A 19,792-nucleotide genomic window follows, 5' to 3' on the forward strand; every position below is an offset into this window, starting at 1 on the left:
CAGCTTTAGTTTAATCTATATCAACCCTTCTTTACAGATAAGCTTTACAACCATAATATTGGTTAACCAGCTTTAATCTAATCTATATCAAACCATTGTTTACAGATAATCCTTAATAATGGTTAACCAGCTTTAATCTAATCTATATCAAACCCTTGTTTACAGATAATCCTTAATAATGGTTAACCAGCTTTAATCTAATCTATATCAAACCCTTGTTTGCAGATAATCCTTAATAATGGTTAACCAGCTTTAATCTAATCTATATCAAACCCTTGTTTGCAGATAATCCTTAATAATGGTTAACCAGCTTTAGTTTAATCTGTATAAAACCCTTGTTTACAAATAATCCTTAATAATGGTTAACCAGCTTTAGTTTAATCTGTATCAAACCCTTCTTCACAGATAATCCTTAATAATGGTGAACCAGCTTTAATCTGTATCAAATCCTTGTTTACAGATAAGCTTTACAACCATAATAATGGTTAACTAGCTTTAGTTTAATCTATATCAATGCTACACATTCTAAGTCTTTTGTTTATTTTAACAAGCATTTAAAAGTCAGTGAGTATGACTGGAAGTCATGATATTTCTCATTAATGACAATATTAGATTTTGTAAGTTAGTAGAAACTGAAGGTGGTTAAAAATAATGAATGGATTTTTACCAACAAAAAATATTTGTTTTTAAAAGATATGAGGAATAAAGTTTTCTCATCCCTGAAAAGATTAGAAGATATCCTCCAATCAGTAGAAAGGTTTTAGTCTAACCATTTCATATGACAGAAAAGATGCACTGTTGTCAATTTGGGGTAAGATGTATATCATAACAAGTCAAAGCTGCATTTCGTGAATGTCTCAAAGTCTAAGTTTTATTATAAACTAGCCAATAATTCTACATATTTCATAAACTCTATGACATCAACTCCACATGGTTATTTTCCACTGTGACCTCCAATAATGTAATAAAGAACATGCTTAGACTTCTACAAAATGTTAAAGATTATCTCTGATGAAGTGATAGAGTACATGCTTACACTCCTAGGAAATGATCTAGAGATATCTAATGATGTGATAGAGTACATGCTTACACTCCTAGGAAATGATCAAGAGATATCTAATGATGTGATAGAGTACATGCTTAAACTCCTAGGAAATGATCAAGAGATATCTAATGGTGTGATAGAGTACATGCTTACACTACTAGGAAATGATCTAGAGATATCTGATGATGTGATAGAGTACATGCTTACACTCCTAGGAAATGAGCTAGAGATATCTGATGATGTGATAGAGTACATGCTTACACTACTAGGAAATGATCTAGAGATATCTGATGATGTGATAGAGTACATGCTTACACTCCTAGGAAATGAGCTAGAGATATCTGATGATGTGATAGAGTACATGCTTACACTCCTAGGAAATGATCAAGAGATATCTAATGATGTGATAGAGTACATGCTTAAACTCCTAGGAAATGATCAAGAGATATCTAATGGTGTGATAGAGTACATGCTTACACTCCTAGGAAATGATCAAGAGATATCTAATGATGTGATAGAGTACATGCTTAAACTCCTAGGAAATGATCAAGAGATATCTAATGGTGTGATAGAGTACATGCTTACACTACTAGGAAATGATCTAGAGATATCTGATGATGTGATAGAGTACATGCTTACACTCCTAGGAAATGAGCTAGAGATATCTGATGATGTGATAGAGTACATGCTTACACTACTAGGAAATGATCTAGAGATATCTGATGATGTGATAGAGTACATGCTTACACTACTAGGAAATGATCTAGAGATATCTGATGATGTGATAGAGTACATGCTTACACTTCTGTAGAATGTAACAGGTAGAGAAAGTATAATGATAAATCTGAAATCAAAGTAGCTGACTAACCTCTACTTCCAGTTCAATTAATTTAATAACTGGTTCAGTTTTCTCTCTCATCTGTTTCTTTCTTACTTCACTAACAGATTCATCAGGTGATCTTCTCTGGATATTAATAGTATTCACTTGTCGTCTGTGGGACTTGTACTTCTCTTTTAACTTTGTGATGGGGTATTTTATCTTTCCTCTCCCTGTTTCTGGGGAGTAGGATCTCTCTCTTCTTTTTCTCCACTCAAACTCTTCAATCAAGTTCTTACTGAGAATGTTTACTTCTGGTTCCCAGCAATTTTCAGAACTAATTTTAGAGAAACTGTTGTTACAAAAAATACAGAGAAGGTCATGGATCACAACATGATACAACATTAAATAAAGCTCTCCCTAGTAGCTCAGTTACAAACTGATACAACATTAAATAAAGCTCTCCCTAGTGGCTCAGTTACAAACTGGAGGGTTTCTAGCATTAAATTTCGGTTTTAATCTCTGCACTGGCTGCACTAAAGATAACTAATTGTATCTCTTTGTGCTAAACAAGAACTAAACTGCTGATAAAATGGTTTAATGTTTGAAAATTTTCTTGTAAAAAGAAAAAACAAACACAATAAATGTCAAAAAAATTGGTGATTTTTTCCACAAAAGACCTTAATTTCCATAAAGATACTAATAAATTCATCAAAACTAAAAGGTTTACATGAGATATTAAATATTTATTAGTAACTAAGTTTAATATGTTAAAGTTGTACAAAACACTATGCTCCATTACAGTTTATAACAATATACACACTACATACCAAACTATCTATCACCATGATTATAGTTTATACATGCCTGTCCAATATTTACCTACTCCTAGACCACCCAACCAATCTCAATAAAATTTCGTAGGACATCTTAGTAAGGGTTTAACAACCCATTCACCGCCCAACTATTGCTGCTAATGAGCATTTATTACCTTTCACATAAATTAATATTAATTACATTCAAAGACAGTGGATCATTCCACCAAAAACAAAGAAACTGGAACATAAAGATCTCATACCTCACAGACTCAACATTTCAACACTGAAGGTACATCAGGACTGGTAATACAATAAATATTATCATTCAACACTGAAGGTACATCAGGACTGGTAATACAATAATTATTATCATTCAACATTTCAACACTGAAGGTACATCAGGACTGGTAATACAATAAATATTATCATTCAACACTGAAGGTACATCAGGACTGGTAATACAATAATTATTATCATTCAACACTGAAGGTACATCAGGACTGGTAATACAATAATTATTATCATTCAACACTGAAGGTACATCAGGACTGGTAATACAATAAATATTATCATTCAACATTTCAACACTGAAGGTACATCAGGACTGGTAATACAATAATTATTATCATTCAACACTGAAGGTACATCAGGACTGGTAACACAATAAATATTATCATTCAACATTTCAACACTGAAGGTACATCAGGACTGGTAATACAATAAATATTATCATTCAACACTGAAGGTACATCAGGACTGGTAACACAATAAATATTATCATTCAACATTTCAACACTGAAGGTACATCAGGACTGGTAATACAATAAATATTATCATTCAACACTGAAGGTACATCAGGACTGGTAATACAATAATTATTAACCAGAACTGTAAAAAGATTAAAATTATAACATTGAAATCGTAACTCCCTTTTAATACTTTCTTCTTACAAACCAAAATATATTTTCAGTAATTTATACATACCTTGGGTATCCTTTCCACTTTAACAAATACTCAAGCACACCCTGGTGGTATCTTTTACCCAAAACCTTCTCTACTTTATACACCCGATTGATCTGAAGAAAACAATGAGATGCAGCAGCTACAACGAGATGTTAAAATGGATCACAGATGTTAACTGTTCTGTACAATTTTTTAATAATTGATAACAGGTGTTAACTGTTATGGACCAAGTCTTTACAACTGATGACAGATGTTAATTTTTATGGACCACCTCTTTACAACTGATAACAGATGTTAACTAATATGGACCATATCTTTATAACTACTGATAAGTGTTAACTGTTATAAACCATGTCTTTACAAAGACTAAAAGATTTGAACTGTTATGGACCACCTCTTTACAATTGATAAAAGATGTTAACTGTTATGGACCACCTCTTTACAATTGATAACAGATGTTAACTGATATGGACCATCTCCTTACAACTACTAACAAATGTTAACTTTTGTGGATCATGTCTTTACAACTGATGACAGATGTTAACTGTTATGAACTATATCTTTACAACTGATAAAAGATGTTAATTGTTATGGACCATGTCTTTACAACTGATAATACGTTAACTTTTATGGACTATGTCTTTACAACTGATAACATATTTTAAGTGTTATGGACCACCTCTTTACAACTGATAACATATTTTAAGTGTTATGGACCACCTCTTTACAACTACAAACAGATGTTAACCGCTATGAAATATGTCTTTCAAGTGATAACAGATGTTAACTGCTATGGACCATGTCTTTACAACTGACAACCCATGTTAACTGTTCTGTACAACTGATAACCAATGTTAAATGTTCTGGTTGTGTCTGGAACAAATTACTTGTATGTAATAACTTACAGTAAGTTCTTCACAACTTATTACTTGTATGTAATAACTTCCAGTAAGTTCTTCACAACTTATTACTTGTATGTAATAACTTCCAGTAAGTTCTTCACAACTTATTACTTGTATGTAATAACTTCCAGTAAGTTCTTCACAACTTATTACTTGTATGTAATAACTTCCAGTAAGTTCTTCACAACTTATTACTTGTATGTAATGACTTCCAGTAAGTTATTCACAACTTATTACTTGTATGTAATAACTTCCAGTAAGTTCTTCACAATTTATTACTTGTATGTAATGACTTACAGTAAGTTATTCAGAACTTATTACTTGTATGTAATGACTTACAGTAAGTTATTCACAACTTATTACTTGTATGTAATAACTTCCAGTAAGTTCTTCACAACTTATTACTTGTATGTAATAACTTACAGTAAGTTCTTCACAACTTATTACTTTATGTAATAACTTACAGTAAGTTCTTCACAACTTATTACTTGTATGTAATAACTTACAGTAAGTTCTTCACAACTTATTACTTGTATGTAATGACTTACAGTAAGTTCTTCACAACTTATTACTTGTATGTAATGACTTACAGTAAGTTCTTCACAACTTATTACTTGTATGTAATGACTTACAGTAAGTTCTTCACAACTTATTACTTGTATGTAATGACTTTCAGTAAGTTCTTCACAACTTATTACTTGTATGTAATAACTTCCAGTAAGTTCTTCACAACTTATTACTTGTATGTAATGACTTCCAGTAAGTTCTTCACAACTTATTACTTGTATGTAATGACTTCCAGTAAGTTCTTCACAACTTATTACTTGTATGTAATGACTTACAGTAAGTTCTTCACAACTTATTACTTGTATGTAATAACTTACAGTAAGTTCTTCACAACTTATTACTTGTATGTAATAACTTACAGTAAGTTCTTCACAACTTATTACTTGTATGTATGAATTGTATTTAAAGAAAGTTGTTTGCTCAATAAAAGCAATAATGATATAAAAATTTCAAAAAAAATAATGAAACATGGAAAAAACAACTAATTTCAAACAGGCCAAATTTTTCATTTTCAAAGGAATCAATAAAATTATTCCAACATCACTATGTACAGATGTCTATGACCAATAAATCTGTTCTAAAGTCACCATGTAAAGATACTTTCAACCCATAAAGCTATCCTAAAGTCATCATAAAAACACAATGTCCAAACTACCTCAATATCTCTCCTAAGACTTGTAAATACAACGTCCAATGTAACTCAACATCTCTCCTAAGACTTGTAAATACAATGTCCAATGTAACTCAACATCTCTCCTAAGACTTGTAAATACAACGTCCAATGTAACTCAACATCTCTCCTAAGACTTGTAAATACAATGTCCAATGTAATTCAACATCTCTCCTTAGATTTGTATATACAATGTCCAACTTAACTCAATTTCTCTCCTAAGACTTGTAAATACAATGTCCAATGTAATTCAACATCTCTCCTTAGACTTGTATATACAATGTCCAACTTAACTCAATTTCTCTCCTAAGACTTGTAAATACAACTTCCAATGTAACTCAACATCTCTCCTAAGACTTGTAAGTACAATGTCCAATGTAATTCAACATCTCTCCTTAGACTTGTATATACAGTGTCCAACTTAACTCAACATCTCTCCTAAGACTTGTAAATACAATGTCCAACTCACCTCAACGTCAGTGATGTCGAGAAAACCCATTTGTAGAGAAATATATATGCAAAAACGGCTCGTTTGGGTTGAGAAAATATTTTACATAGAAGAGCGAACAACGTTTCAACCTTCTTCGGTCATCGTCATCGTGAACCTGACGATGACCGAAGAAGGTGGAAACGTTGTTCGCTCTTCTATGTAAAATATTTTCTCAACCCAAACGAGCCGTTTTTGCATATATATCACCTCAACATCTCTCCTAAGACTTGTAAATACAATGTCCAACTTATCTCAACATCTCTCCTAAGAGTTGTATATACAATATCCAACTTATCTCAACATCTCTCCTAAGACTTGTATATACAATATCCAACTTATCTCAACATCTCTCCTAAGACTTGTAGATACAATGTCCAACTTAACTCAACATCTCCTCTAACTATCTAGAATAACATAAAACAAAAGTCTAAGCAGTTTTATACTGAAGATAAAACTGCTAAAAGGAACTATAATAATGTCTACAAATTTTGTATTAAAGAATACATATAATGAAGAAGCCCATATCTGTAAAGACCAATATTTGAAGAGTTTAAACCAACACTAGATAATCTGGCTATTTCTAACTTTACAATTATTCAGTCTTCTTAGTTAGTATAGCAGAAAATGTAGATGTAACATTAAAATAAAAACTACAGTAAATATTGCATTCCTAATACAACTTACTAGAAATAGGCTTTGACCAGAGAATTTGAAATATTCCACAAGAAAAGCTTTATTGTAACTCACTAGACATGTGGCACATTCGCCACAGTCCTCTTCCCGTAAACAACCTTCACATTCTCCACAAGCCTGCTTGGCATCCTTCACAGACATCTCTGGTGACTTTATATCCTAACAGTTACAAAAAGAGTCACTTCTTATAATACAACACAGAGTTTGAATGTGTTCTTATCAGAACACAGATTATAAATTCAAGTTCATAAAACAGTTCTGAAACCCTATAGCAAGTATGATTTTGATACTCTAGTTTTACGGGTGAAACAGGAGTAGCCTTACTGAGCCATCTCACTCTTTCTCATATTGTTATAATTCAACATTATAAGCTAAAACTAGGAACTTTCAAAACCAGAAACCAATTACGCACTAAGACCTAATAACAACCTTAAGCATAACTAGTTTGGGGTTGCCCAGTATATTTGCAAGCCAAGATTTTTTACACCCAGATGATTGGTCCAGTCAGCAGGCATATAAGAAAAGCATGTAGGCAAAGATAATTCAAACATGTGACTCACATATTAAAAGTCAATTGCCCTAAATGTCAGAATATGTTAAGCCTAATAGTCCTTACTGTGAATTCTTTACACCTTTTTATTTGCTCAAACACTAACTTGACACCAATTTAATTTTAACAAGACAAATGGTTTTGATAAGACTAAAACACTAAATATTACAGGTGTGATTTAAAAAAAAAATGGCTTTGATAAGACTAAAACACTATTACTGGGTTAAGTTTAACAAAACAAAAACTTTTGATAAAACAGTCAATTGGTTTTGATTAATTTTGGTTAACAGCAAAAATTCATACCTTTTCCTTTGTAGAGCATGCAAACAGAAAAGATATTGCATTAACCCTGTATATTAAATTTCTAGGATTTTATCAAATGATATTAATTATTGTAACAATTGTTAAGCTGGTTTATCAGGCTACAAGTAGGCACATCAATATATAAATAACTTCTTCTGACTAAATGCTGACCTTAACAGTTGATGCCACTTTAAAATTCATTTTTTCCTGTTGTAATGCTGTCATCTTTGGGGTTAATTTGGGAATCTGGATCTGTCGTCCAGCACTCTTGGAGAAGCTTCCATCTAGAGTTTTTCTTTCATCTCTATTTGTACCTGGAGTATTTCTCACAGAAATATTTACAAAAGCTGGTTTTTTCTCAGCAGTGTTCACTGCAGGAGGTTTCTTACCAGAAGAAGAATAAGCCACTGTAATTTTAGAGGTGCAATAAATGTTCTTTAGAACTACTTAAGAGTTACAGGTATAAAATTAGTAAGCATCTTTAACATAAAAACAAATATCTAAAAGAGATAGATACTATTTACAACTACTTGGAGCCACAGGTATAAAATAAAATGTAGCTTTAACATAGAAACAAATATCTAAAAAGAGATGTTATTTACAACTACTTAGAGACACAGATCTCAAATAATAAGTAGCTTTAACATAAAAACATCTAAAAAGAGATATGTTATTTATAACTACTTAGAGTCACAGGTATAAAATTAGTAAGCATCTTTAACATAAAAACAAATATCTAAAAGAGATAAATGTCATTTAGAACTATTTAGAACTACAGGTATAAACTAGTTAGTATCTAACATAAAAACAAATATCTAAAAGAGATAAATGTTATTTACAACTACTTAGAACTACAGATATAAACTAGTAAGTATCTAACATAAAAACAAATATCTAAAAGAGATAAATGTTATTTACAACTACTTAGAACTACAGATATAAACTAGTAAGTATCTAACATAAAAACAAATATCTAAAAAAGATAAATGCCATTTACAACTACTTAAAACTACAGATATAAAGTAGTAAGTATCTAACATAAAAACAAATATCTAAAAGAGACAAACGTTATTTACTACTACTTAGAACTACAGGTATAAACTAGTAAGTATCTAACATAAAAACAAATATCTAAAAGAGAAAATTGTTATTTATAACTACTTAGAACTACAGGTATAAACTAGTTAGTATCTGTAACATAAAAACAAATACATAACTGACTGGGATGTGGTTCAATGACTAAATAGATTTAACATATAATTTACTGGGATGTGATTAGATAAGTAAACAGATGTATCATGTAATTGACAGGGATGTAATTAGATACACGTGATGTAACAGATGTATAATAAGAGACTAAGATGTGGGTTAGATAAGTAAACAGATGTATCACATATATGACTGGGATGTGGTAGGATACATAAATAGATGTATTGTGTGACTGGGATGTGGTAAAATACATAAATAGATGTATTGTGTCACTGGAATGTGGTAGGATACATAAATAGATGTATTGTGTGACTGGGATGTGGTAAGATCCATAAATAGATGTACTATGTCACTGGAATGTGGTAAGATCCATAAATAGATGTATTGTGTGACTGGGATGTGGTAAGATCCATAAATAAATGTATTGTGTGACTGGGATGTGGTAAGATCCATAAATAGATGTACTATGTGACTGGGATGTGGTAGGATACATAAATAGATGTATTGTGTGACTGGGATGTGGTAAGATCCATAAATAGATGTATTGTGTGACTGGGATGTGGTAAGATCCATAAATAGATGTACTATGTGACTGGGATGTGGTAGGATACATAAATAGATGTATTGTGTGACTGGGATGTGGTAAGATCCAAAAATAGATGTATTGTGTGACTGGGATGTGATAAGATCCATAAATAGATGTACTATGTGACTGGGATGTGGTAAGATCCATAAATAGATGTATTGTGTGACTGGAATGTGGCAGGATACATAAATAAATGTATTGTGTGACTGGGATGTGGTAAGATACATAAATAGATGTATTGTGTGACTGGGATGTGGTAAGACACATAAATAGATGTATTGTGTGACTGGGATGTGGTAAGATACATAAATAGATGTATTGTGTGACTGGGATGTGGTAAGATCCATAAATAGATGTACTATGTGATTTGGATGTGGTAAGATACATAAATAGATGTACTATGTGACTGGAATGTGGTAAGATCCATAAATAGATGTATTGTGTGACTGGGATGTGGTAAGATCCATAAATAGATGTACTATGTGACTGGGATGTGGTAAGATGCATAAATAGATGTATTGTGTGACTGGGATGTGGTAAGATCCATAAATAGATGTACTATGTGGCTGGGATGTGGTAAGATATATAAATAGATGTATTGTGTGACTGGAATGTGGTAAGATCCATAAATAGATGTACTATGTGACTGGGATGTGGTAGGATACATAAATAGATGTATTGTGTGACTGGAATGTGGTAGGATACATAAATAGATGTATTGTGTGACTGGAATGTGGTAGGATACATAAATAGATGTATTGTGTGACTGGAATGTGGTAGGATACATAAATAGATGTATTGTGTGACTGGGATGTGGTAAGATCCATAAATAGATGTACTATGTCACTGGAATGTGGTAAGATCCATAAATAGATGTATTGTGTGACTGGGATGTGGTAAGATCCATAAATAGATGTACTATGTGACTGGGATGTGGTAGGATACATAAATAGATGTATTGTGTGACTGGGATGTGGTAAGATCCAAAAATAGATGTATTGTGTGACTGGGATGTGGTAAGATCCATAAATAGATGTACTATGTGACTGGGATGTGGTAAGATCCATAAATAGATGTATTGTGTGACTGGAATGTGGCAGGATACATAAATAAATGTATTGTGTGACTGGGATGTGGTAAGATACATAAATAGATGTATTGTGTGACTGGGATGTGGTAAGACACATAAATAGATGTATTGTGTGACTGGGATGTGGTAAGATACATAAATAGATGTATTGTGTGACTGGGATGTGATAAGATCCATAAATAGATGTACTATGTGACTTGGATGTGGTAAGATACATAAATAGATGTACTATGTGACTGGGATGTGGTAAGATGCATAAATAGATGTATTGTGTGACTGGGATGTGGTAAGATCCATAAATAGATGTACTATGTGACTGGGATGTGGTAAGATACATAAATAGATGTATTGTGTGACTGGAATGTGGTAAGATCCATAAATAGATGTACTATGTGACTGGGATGTGGTAAGATACATAAATAGATGTATTGTGTGACTGGTTTGTGGTAAGATACATAAATAGATGTATTGTGTGACTGGGATGTGGTAAGATACATAAATAGATGTACTATGTGACTGGGATGTGGTAAGATACATAAATAGATGTACTATGTGACTGGAATGTGGTAAGATACATAAATAGATGTATTGTGTGACTGGGATGTGGTAAGATACATAAATAGATGTACTGTGTGACTGGAATGTGGTAAGATCTATTAATAGATGTATTGTGTGACTGGGGTGTGGTAAGATACATAAATAGATGTATTGTGTGACTGGAATGTGGTAGGATACATAAATAGATGTATTGTGTGACTGGGATGTGGTAAGATACAAAAATAGATGTATTGTGTGACTGGGATGTGGTAAGATCCATAAATAGATGTATTGTGTGACTGGGATGTGGTAAGATACATAAATAGATGTGTTGTGTGACTGGGATGTGGTAAGATACATAAATAGATGTATTGTGTGACTGGAATGTGGTAGGATACATAAATAGATGTATTGTGTGACTGGGATGTGGTAAGATACATAAATAGATGTACTATGTGACTGGAATGTGGTAGGATACATAAATAGATGTATTGTGTGACTGGGATGTGGTAAGATACATAAATAGATGTATTGTGTAAGTGACTGAGGTGTGGTTAGAGAAGTCATTAAATATAAAGCTACAAGATGGTTTATCTGTCAGCCATGGATATCATAAAACATTTATAATATTACACACTTACTGCTTTGCCACTGGGATGCAAATTTGTTGAAAAAAAATTTTAAAATAATCTTCTCTCTGAAAAATTCCTGCCTTATCTAGGAACCAACGAGATGAGTGATGCATACAATTCATACATACATTTATAAGATGGATCATTTTTATTAGAGATGCATGTTATTCATTAGGTGTTAAAAAAACTCACCTTTAGCTGTGACAGAACTGGAAAATCTCTGTGACTGACAACCTGTACTTTTGTGGTTGATGAAGGTGGTAAGGGTGTGAAAAATAGATCCACAAGGCTCACATTTCAAAAAATCTACACAAAGATGAATTCCAGGATTACTATCTTAAAGAAAACTCCATTAGTGCTGTAAACTGAAAAACAAACAACTGCATACAAAAACACTGTTGATGTCATGTGACATCATATAGTGCTTGTATAATTAGTTGGTGTGAATGAAAGATTAAAAACAACAAGAGTTACTCACATAAACTGTGGAAGAGCAAGTCTTGTTCAAACTGTACAAATATAAGATCTTGTCATTCTATTTTGGTAGTACACTGAGGAATGCTAAGTCTCATATAGACTCTGTACTTAACAGATGTCAGTCATCCTATTTTGGTAATACACTGAGGAATGCTAAGTTTCATTCAGACTATATACTTAACAGATGTCAGTCATTGTATTTTTATAATGCACTGGATAAGGCTAAGTCTCATTCAGACTATATGCTTAACAGATGTCAGTCATTGTATTTTTGTAATGCACTGGATAAAGCTAAGTCTCATTCAGACTATATGCTTAACAGATGTCAGTTATTGTATTTTTATAATGCACTGGATAAGGCTAAGTCTCATTCAGACTATATGCTTAACAGATGTCAGTCCTTGTATTTTTATAATGCACTGGATAAGGCTAAGTCTCATTCAGACTATATGCTTAACAGATGTCAGTTATTGTATTTTTATAATGCACTGGATAAGGCTAAGTTTGATTCAGATTATATGCTTAACAGATGTCAGTCATTCTATTTTTATAATGCACTGGATAAGGCTAAGTCTCATTCAGACTATATGCTTAACAGATGTCAGTCATTGTATTTTTATAATGCACTGGATAAGGCTAAGTCTCATTCAAACTATATGCTTAACAGATGTCAGTCATTTTGGGGCATAAAGAGATGAAAAACATTGAAAATTCAGCCACAGTAGAATAATAGGTGTTATAGTTTATATTAACTCAAACAAAATGTATTACAGTTAATATTAGCTCAAGCAGTAGGTGTTACAGTCAACATTAGCTCAAACAAAAGGTATTACAGTTGATATTAGCTCAAACAAAACGTATTACAGTTAATATTAGCTCAAACAATAGGTGTTACAGTTAATATTAGCTCAAGCAATAGGTGTTACAGTCAATATTAGCTCAAACAAAAGGTGTTACAGTCAATATTAGCTCAAACAAGAGGTATTACAGTTAATATTAGTCAAACAATAGGTGTTACAGTTAACATTAGCTCAAACAAAAGGTGTTACGTTTAATATTAGCTCAAGCAAAAGGTATTACAGTTAATGTTAGCCAAAGCAAAATGTACTACAGTTAATATTGGCTTAAGCAAAAGGTATTACAGTTAATATTAGCTCAAACAATAGATGTTATAGTTAATATTAGCTGAAACAAAAGGTATTATAGTTAATATTAGCTCAAACAAAAGGTATTATAGTTAATTTCAGCTCATATGAAAGGTATTATAGTTAATAATAATTATTGAAAACAATCAGATATTAGAAAATATCATGTATTATTAAATAAAGTTGAAGGTCCAATGATTATACGATGGCTGAGTTATTAAATTTTGGTTTTTTCTTTGCTTTTTATTAGTAAATATTTAAGCAGTATTCCACATCTTGAACAGTTGGTAAATGGTAACAAGATCAAACATGATGTCTTCATTAATTCTGAGTTGGTTAAGAAAAACCTCAGATTAATAAGTAATAAAGCTACTGGTATTTCTTCAAGGATTTGAAGGAGATTAAAGATTGTATACTTGTTACTGTTATTGTCAGTCTAGACTTGTGGGTAAGTACCAGAAGTTATCTGATGTGACTCTTCTTCACAAAAGAGGAGATAAAGATTATCCCAGTAATTATGTATCTTATATCAGTTGTTATGTATATCATGGTTTCACTAAGGAAATATAAACCTTTTGACATGTTTTATAAAGGTTACTGCTTATGTAGATGAGAGTAAATGTATAGATTTGGTATATCTAGATTTTCAGAAAGCTTTTGACAAGGTACTCTATGAAAGGCTTGTAAACAACTTAGCTCTGTGGATGTGGAGAATAAGTTAACTACTTGGATAGAAGAGTAGCTGGATGGCAGAGGGTTATTACAAATGGAGTTCACTCAATCTGGATTAATGTCAAAAGTTCAGGACTCACTTTTAGAACCTTTGGTCCTTTTGATTTACATCAATGACACAGATAAAGAAATGGCCAACAAATTACTTACATTTACTGATGATATTAAGGTCTTTAGGATTGCTGTCTGTGTAAAGGGTCCTGCTAATTTATAAAAGGATTTAGGTCATTTAGTGAGGTGGAGAAATAAATGACAGATTGGTTTTAATTGTGATGAATGCAAGATATTACATGTGGATTATTACAATTTGGATTATAAGTACAATTTGGATTGGAATAACCTTAACAGTGTTATGAAAGAAAAGGATATTGGTGTAATGTTTGATCAACCAGTATGCTGTTGCTAATGGTAGAACAAATAGGATTTTAGGTGGTAACTACAGAAATATTGAATACAAGTCTAATGAGGTTATAATTTAAATGTACAAGTCATTGGTTAGGCTACACTGGGAGTATAGTGTTCAGTCTTGGTCTCCTTACCTCAGGGAAAACATTGAATTGTTTGAAAGGGTTTAGAGATGGGTTACTAAATTCTGTCTAGGATGGAGGTGTTATATGAGGAGAAGATGAAATCTCTTAAATTGTTTTCTCTTGAAAACGAAACGTTAGGTGGCATCTGATTGAGGTATTTAAAATTGTGTTGATACATCATCTTTTATCATATTTAACAGAGAGAATCATATGACTAGAGGACACAAGTATAAATTTTGGCACAGTAAGTGTCATCTTCAGCTAAGACAGTTTTATTTTTTTAACAAGATGGTTGGCCTTCAGATATTCTAGATGCAGTAAATTTAATTATGTTTAAGAAATATTTGATAAGTATATGAATGATAATGGCTGACATTAGGTTTTTGTTGTTTTTCTAAGTTAATTTAGTTGAAAGTTGATTTAACTCAAGCTTCACAAGGTTTACAAGTGATTTCACCTCTAACATTGCCCTCTGAATTTTTCAATGTGTTTTTTAGATAATTAGTAAAGTGCTACCAATGCCATCCTTTACATAAGGTTAACAATATTTTGTTTCTTTGTATATTTAATAAACCTCAAACTTCACAGTATGATCTACCTTGGCTCCCATCTGGTCTAACAATTGGTGTGGACAAATCTTTTGAACTGGTGGTTACTCTTCTTTGCTGTTCCATTCTCTTTTGTACATCAGAATCAGAGTATGTTTAAGTGGACTCTTATAGATGGAAAATGAATGTTTTTTATTCCCACGATCTTGGCAGCAGATTGTCATCTCTGTTCTTGTAAGAAATATTGAATCTGAATATATCAACACACACATATATTACACATGTAATAACAATATTAGTCCATGCTACACAAAATATAGCAAGGACTATCTACAAAAAAAGAATTCCCCTAAATTTAAAATACAGCTGTTTAATTTAGTCATTTGAACATGGAGTATTAGTGATCGACTAAGTTTAGTTGAGTCAATATGGTGTATTAGTGTTCTACTATCTCTACCAGATTAAATACTGTATACTTAGTGTTCCATTATCTTTACCTGAGTCAATTTGGTGTATTACTGTACCACTATCTCTACCAGATTAAATACTGTATACTTAGTGTTCCATTATCTTTACCTGAGTCAATTTGGTGTATTACTGTACCACTATATCTACCAGATTAAATACTGTATACTTAGTGTTCCATTATCTTTACCTGAGTCAATTTGGTGTATTACTGTACCACTATCTCTACCAGATTAAATACTGTATACTTAGTGTTCCATTATCTTTACCTGAGTCAATTTGGTGTATTACTGTACCACTATCTCTTCCAGATTAAATACTGTATACTTAGTGTTCCATTATCTTTACCTGAGTCAATTTGGTGTATTACTGTACCACTATCTCTACCAGATTAAATACTGTATACTTAGTGTTCCATTATCTTTACCTGAGTCAATTTGGTGTATTACTGTACCACTATCTCTACCAGATTAAATACTGTATACTTAGTGTTCCATTATCTTTACCTGAGTCAATTTGGTGTATTACTGTACCACTATCTCTACCAGATTAAATACTGTATACTTAGTGTTCCATTATCTTTACCTGAGTCAATTTGGTGTATTACTGTACCACTATCTCTACCAGATTAAATACTGTATACTTAGTGTTCCATTATCTTTACCTGAGTCAATTTGGTGTATTACTGTACCACTATCTCTACCAGATTAAATACTGTATACTTAGTGTTCCATTATCTTTACCTGAGTCAATTTGGTGTATTACTGTACCACTATCTCTTACCAGATTAAATACTGTATACTTAGTGTTCCATTATCTTTACCTGAGTCAATTTGGTGTATTACTGTACCACTATCTCTACCAGATTAAATACTGTATACTTAGTGTTCCATTATCTTTACCTGAGTCAATTTGGTGTATTACTGTACCACTATCTCTACCAGATTAAATACTGTATACTTAGTGTTCCATTATCTTTACCTGAGTCAATTTGGTGTATTACTGTACCACTATCTCTACCAGATTAAATACTGTATACTTAGTGTTCCATTATCTTTACCTGAGTCAATTTGGTGTATTACTGTACCACTATCTCTACCAGATTAAATACTGTATACTTAGTGTTCCATTATCTTTACCTGAGTCAATTTGGTGTATTACTGTACCACTATCTCTACCAGATTAAATACTGTATACTTAGTGTTCCATTATCTTTACCTGAGTCAATTTGGTGTATTACTGTACCACTATCTCTACCAGATTAAATACTGTATACTTAGTGTTCCATTATCTTTACCTGAGTCAATTTGGTGTATTACTGTACCACTATCTCTACCAGATTAAATACTGTATACTTAGTGTTCCATTATCTTTACCTGAGTCAATTTGGTGTATTACTGTACCACTATCTCTACCAGATTAAATACTGTATACTTAGTGTTCCATTATCTTTACCTGAGTCAATTTGGTGTATTACTGTACCACTATCTCTACCAGATTAAATACTGTATACTTAGTGTTCCATTATCTTTACCTGAGTCAATTTGGTGTATTACTGTACCACTATCTCTTCCAGATTAAATACTGTATACTTAGTGTTCCATTATCTTTACCTGAGTCAATTTGGTGTATTACTGTACCACTATCTCTACCAGATTAAATACTGTATACTTAGTGTTCCATTATCTTTACCTGAGTCAATTTGGTGTATTACTGTACCACTATCTCTACCAGATTAAATACTGTATACTTAGTGTTCCATTATCTTTACCTGAGTCAATTTGGTGTATTACTGTACCACTATCTCTACCAGATTAAATACTGTATACTTAGTGTTCCATTATCTTTACCTGAGTCAATTTGGTGTATTACTGTACCACTATCTCTTCCAGATTAAATACTGTATACTTAGTGTTCCATTATCTTTACCTGAGTCAATTTGGTGTATTACTGTACCACTATCTCTACCAGATTAAATACTGTATACTTAGTGTTCCATTATCTTTACCTGAGTCAATTTGGTGTATTACTGTACCACTATCTCTACCAGATTAAATACTGTATACTTAGTGTTCCATTATCTTTACCTGAGTCAATTTGGTGTATTACTGTACCACTATCTCTACCAGATTAAATACTGTATACTTAGTGTTCCATTATCTTTACCTGAGTCAATTTGGTGTATTACTGTACCACTATCTCTTCCAGATTAAATACTGTATACTTAGTGTTCCATTATCTTTACCTGAGTCAATTTGGTGTATTACTGTACCACTATCTCTACCAGATTAAATACTGTATACTTAGTGTTCCATTATCTTTACCTGAGTCAATTTGGTGTATTACTGTACCACTATCTCTACCAGATTAAATACTGTATACTTAGTGTTCCATTATCTTTACCTGAGTCAATTTGGTGTATTACTGTACCACTATATCTTCCAGATTAAATACTGTATACTTAGTGTTCCATTATCTTTACCTGAGTCAATTTGGTGTATTACTGTACCACTATCTCTTCCAGATTAAATACTGTATACTTAGTGTTCCATTATCTTTACCTGAGTCAATTTGGTGTATTACTGTACCACTATCTCTACCAGATTAAATACTGTATACTTAGTGTTCCATTATCTTTACCTGAGTCAATTTGGTGTATTACTGTACCACTATCTCTACCAGATTAAATACTGTATACTTAGTGTTCCATTATCTTTACCTGAGTCAATTTGGTGTATTACTGTACCACTATCTCTACCAGATTAAATACTGTATACTTAGTGTTCCATTATCTTTACCTGAGTCAATTTGGTGTATTACTGTACCACTATCTCTACCAGATTAAATACTGTATACTTAGTGTTCCATTATCTTTACCTGAGTCAATTTGGTGTATTACTGTACCACTATCTCCACCGGATTAAATACTGTATACTTAGTGTTCCATTATCTTTACCTGAGTCAATTTGGTGTATTACTGTACCACTACCTCTACCAGATTAAATACTGTATACTTAGTGTTCCATTATCTTTACCTGAGTCAATTTGGTGTATTACTGTACCACTATCTCTACCAGATTAAATACTGTATACTTAGTGTTCCATTATCTTTACCTGAGTCAATTTGGTGTATTACTGTACCACTATCTCTTCCAGATTAAATACTGTATACTTAGTGTTCCATTATCTTTACCTGAGTCAATTTGGTGTATTACTGTACCACTATCTCCACCGGATTAAATACTGTATACTTAGTGTTCCATTATCTTTACCTGAGTCAATTTGGTGTATTACTGTACCACTATCTCTGCCAGATTAAATACTGTATACTTAGTGTTCCATTATCTTTACCTGAGTCAATTTGGTGTATTACTGTACCACTATCTCTACCAGATTAAATACTGTATACTTAGTGTTCCATTATCTTTACCTGAGTCAATTTGGTGTATTACTGTACCACTATCTCTACCAGATTAAATACTGTATACTTAGTGTTCCATTATCTTTACCTGAGTCAATTTGGTGTATTACTGTACCACTATCTCTACCAGATTAAATACTGTATACTTAGTGTTCCATTATCTTTACCTGAGTCAATTTGGTGTATTACTGTACCACTATCTCTACCAGATTAAATACTGTATACTTAGTGTTCCATTATCTTTACCTGAGTCAATTTGGTGTATTACTGTACCACTATCTCCACCGGATTAAATACTGTATACTTAGTGTTCCATTATCTTTACCCGAGTCAATTTGGTGTATTACTGTACCACTATCTCTACCAGATTAAATACTGTATACTTAGTGTTCCATTATCTTTACCTGAGTCAATTTGGTGTATTACTGTACCACTATCTCTACCAGATTAAGTACTGTATACTTAGTGTTCCATTATCTTTACCCGAGTCAATTTGGTGTATTACTGTACCACTATCTCCACCGGATTAAATACTGTATACTTAGTGTTCCATTATCTTTACCTGAGTCAATTTGGTGTATTACTGTACCACTATCTCTACC

The 19,792-nt window shown here is 32.2% G+C and overlaps 1 protein-coding gene across 6 annotated transcripts in view; it reads right to left on the reverse strand.

Moving 5' to 3' along the window:
- Window positions 1–386: 386 nt before the first annotated feature.
- LOC143233219 (uncharacterized) overlaps window positions 387–19,792 on the reverse strand; it is a 40,276-nt gene continuing 20,870 nt past the window's right edge. For 2 of the 6 annotated variants that reach the window (XM_076469197.1, XM_076469198.1), the window contains exons 3-8: window positions 15,355–15,535; window positions 12,065–12,178; window positions 7,990–8,225; window positions 6,957–7,124; window positions 3,665–3,756; window positions 387–2,199 (exon numbers count right to left, since the gene is read on the reverse strand). In XM_076469197.1, the coding sequence (XP_076325312.1) occupies window positions 1,896–2,199; window positions 3,665–3,756; window positions 6,957–7,124; window positions 7,990–8,225; window positions 12,065–12,178; window positions 15,355–15,430 (990 nt within the window). In that variant the 5' untranslated portion in view covers window positions 15,431–15,535 and the 3' untranslated portion in view covers window positions 387–1,895. Of the gene's footprint in view, window positions 2,200–3,664; window positions 3,757–6,956; window positions 7,125–7,989; window positions 8,226–12,064; window positions 12,179–15,354; window positions 15,555–19,792 lie in introns of all 6 variants that reach the window. The other 4 variants (XM_076469195.1, XM_076469196.1, XM_076469193.1 and 1 more) reach the window with 2 other exon arrangements.

This window comes from Tachypleus tridentatus, chromosome 12 (assembly GCF_004210375.1).
Source record: "Tachypleus tridentatus isolate NWPU-2018 chromosome 12, ASM421037v1, whole genome shotgun sequence".
NCBI lineage: Eukaryota > Metazoa > Arthropoda > Merostomata > Xiphosura > Limulidae > Tachypleus > Tachypleus tridentatus.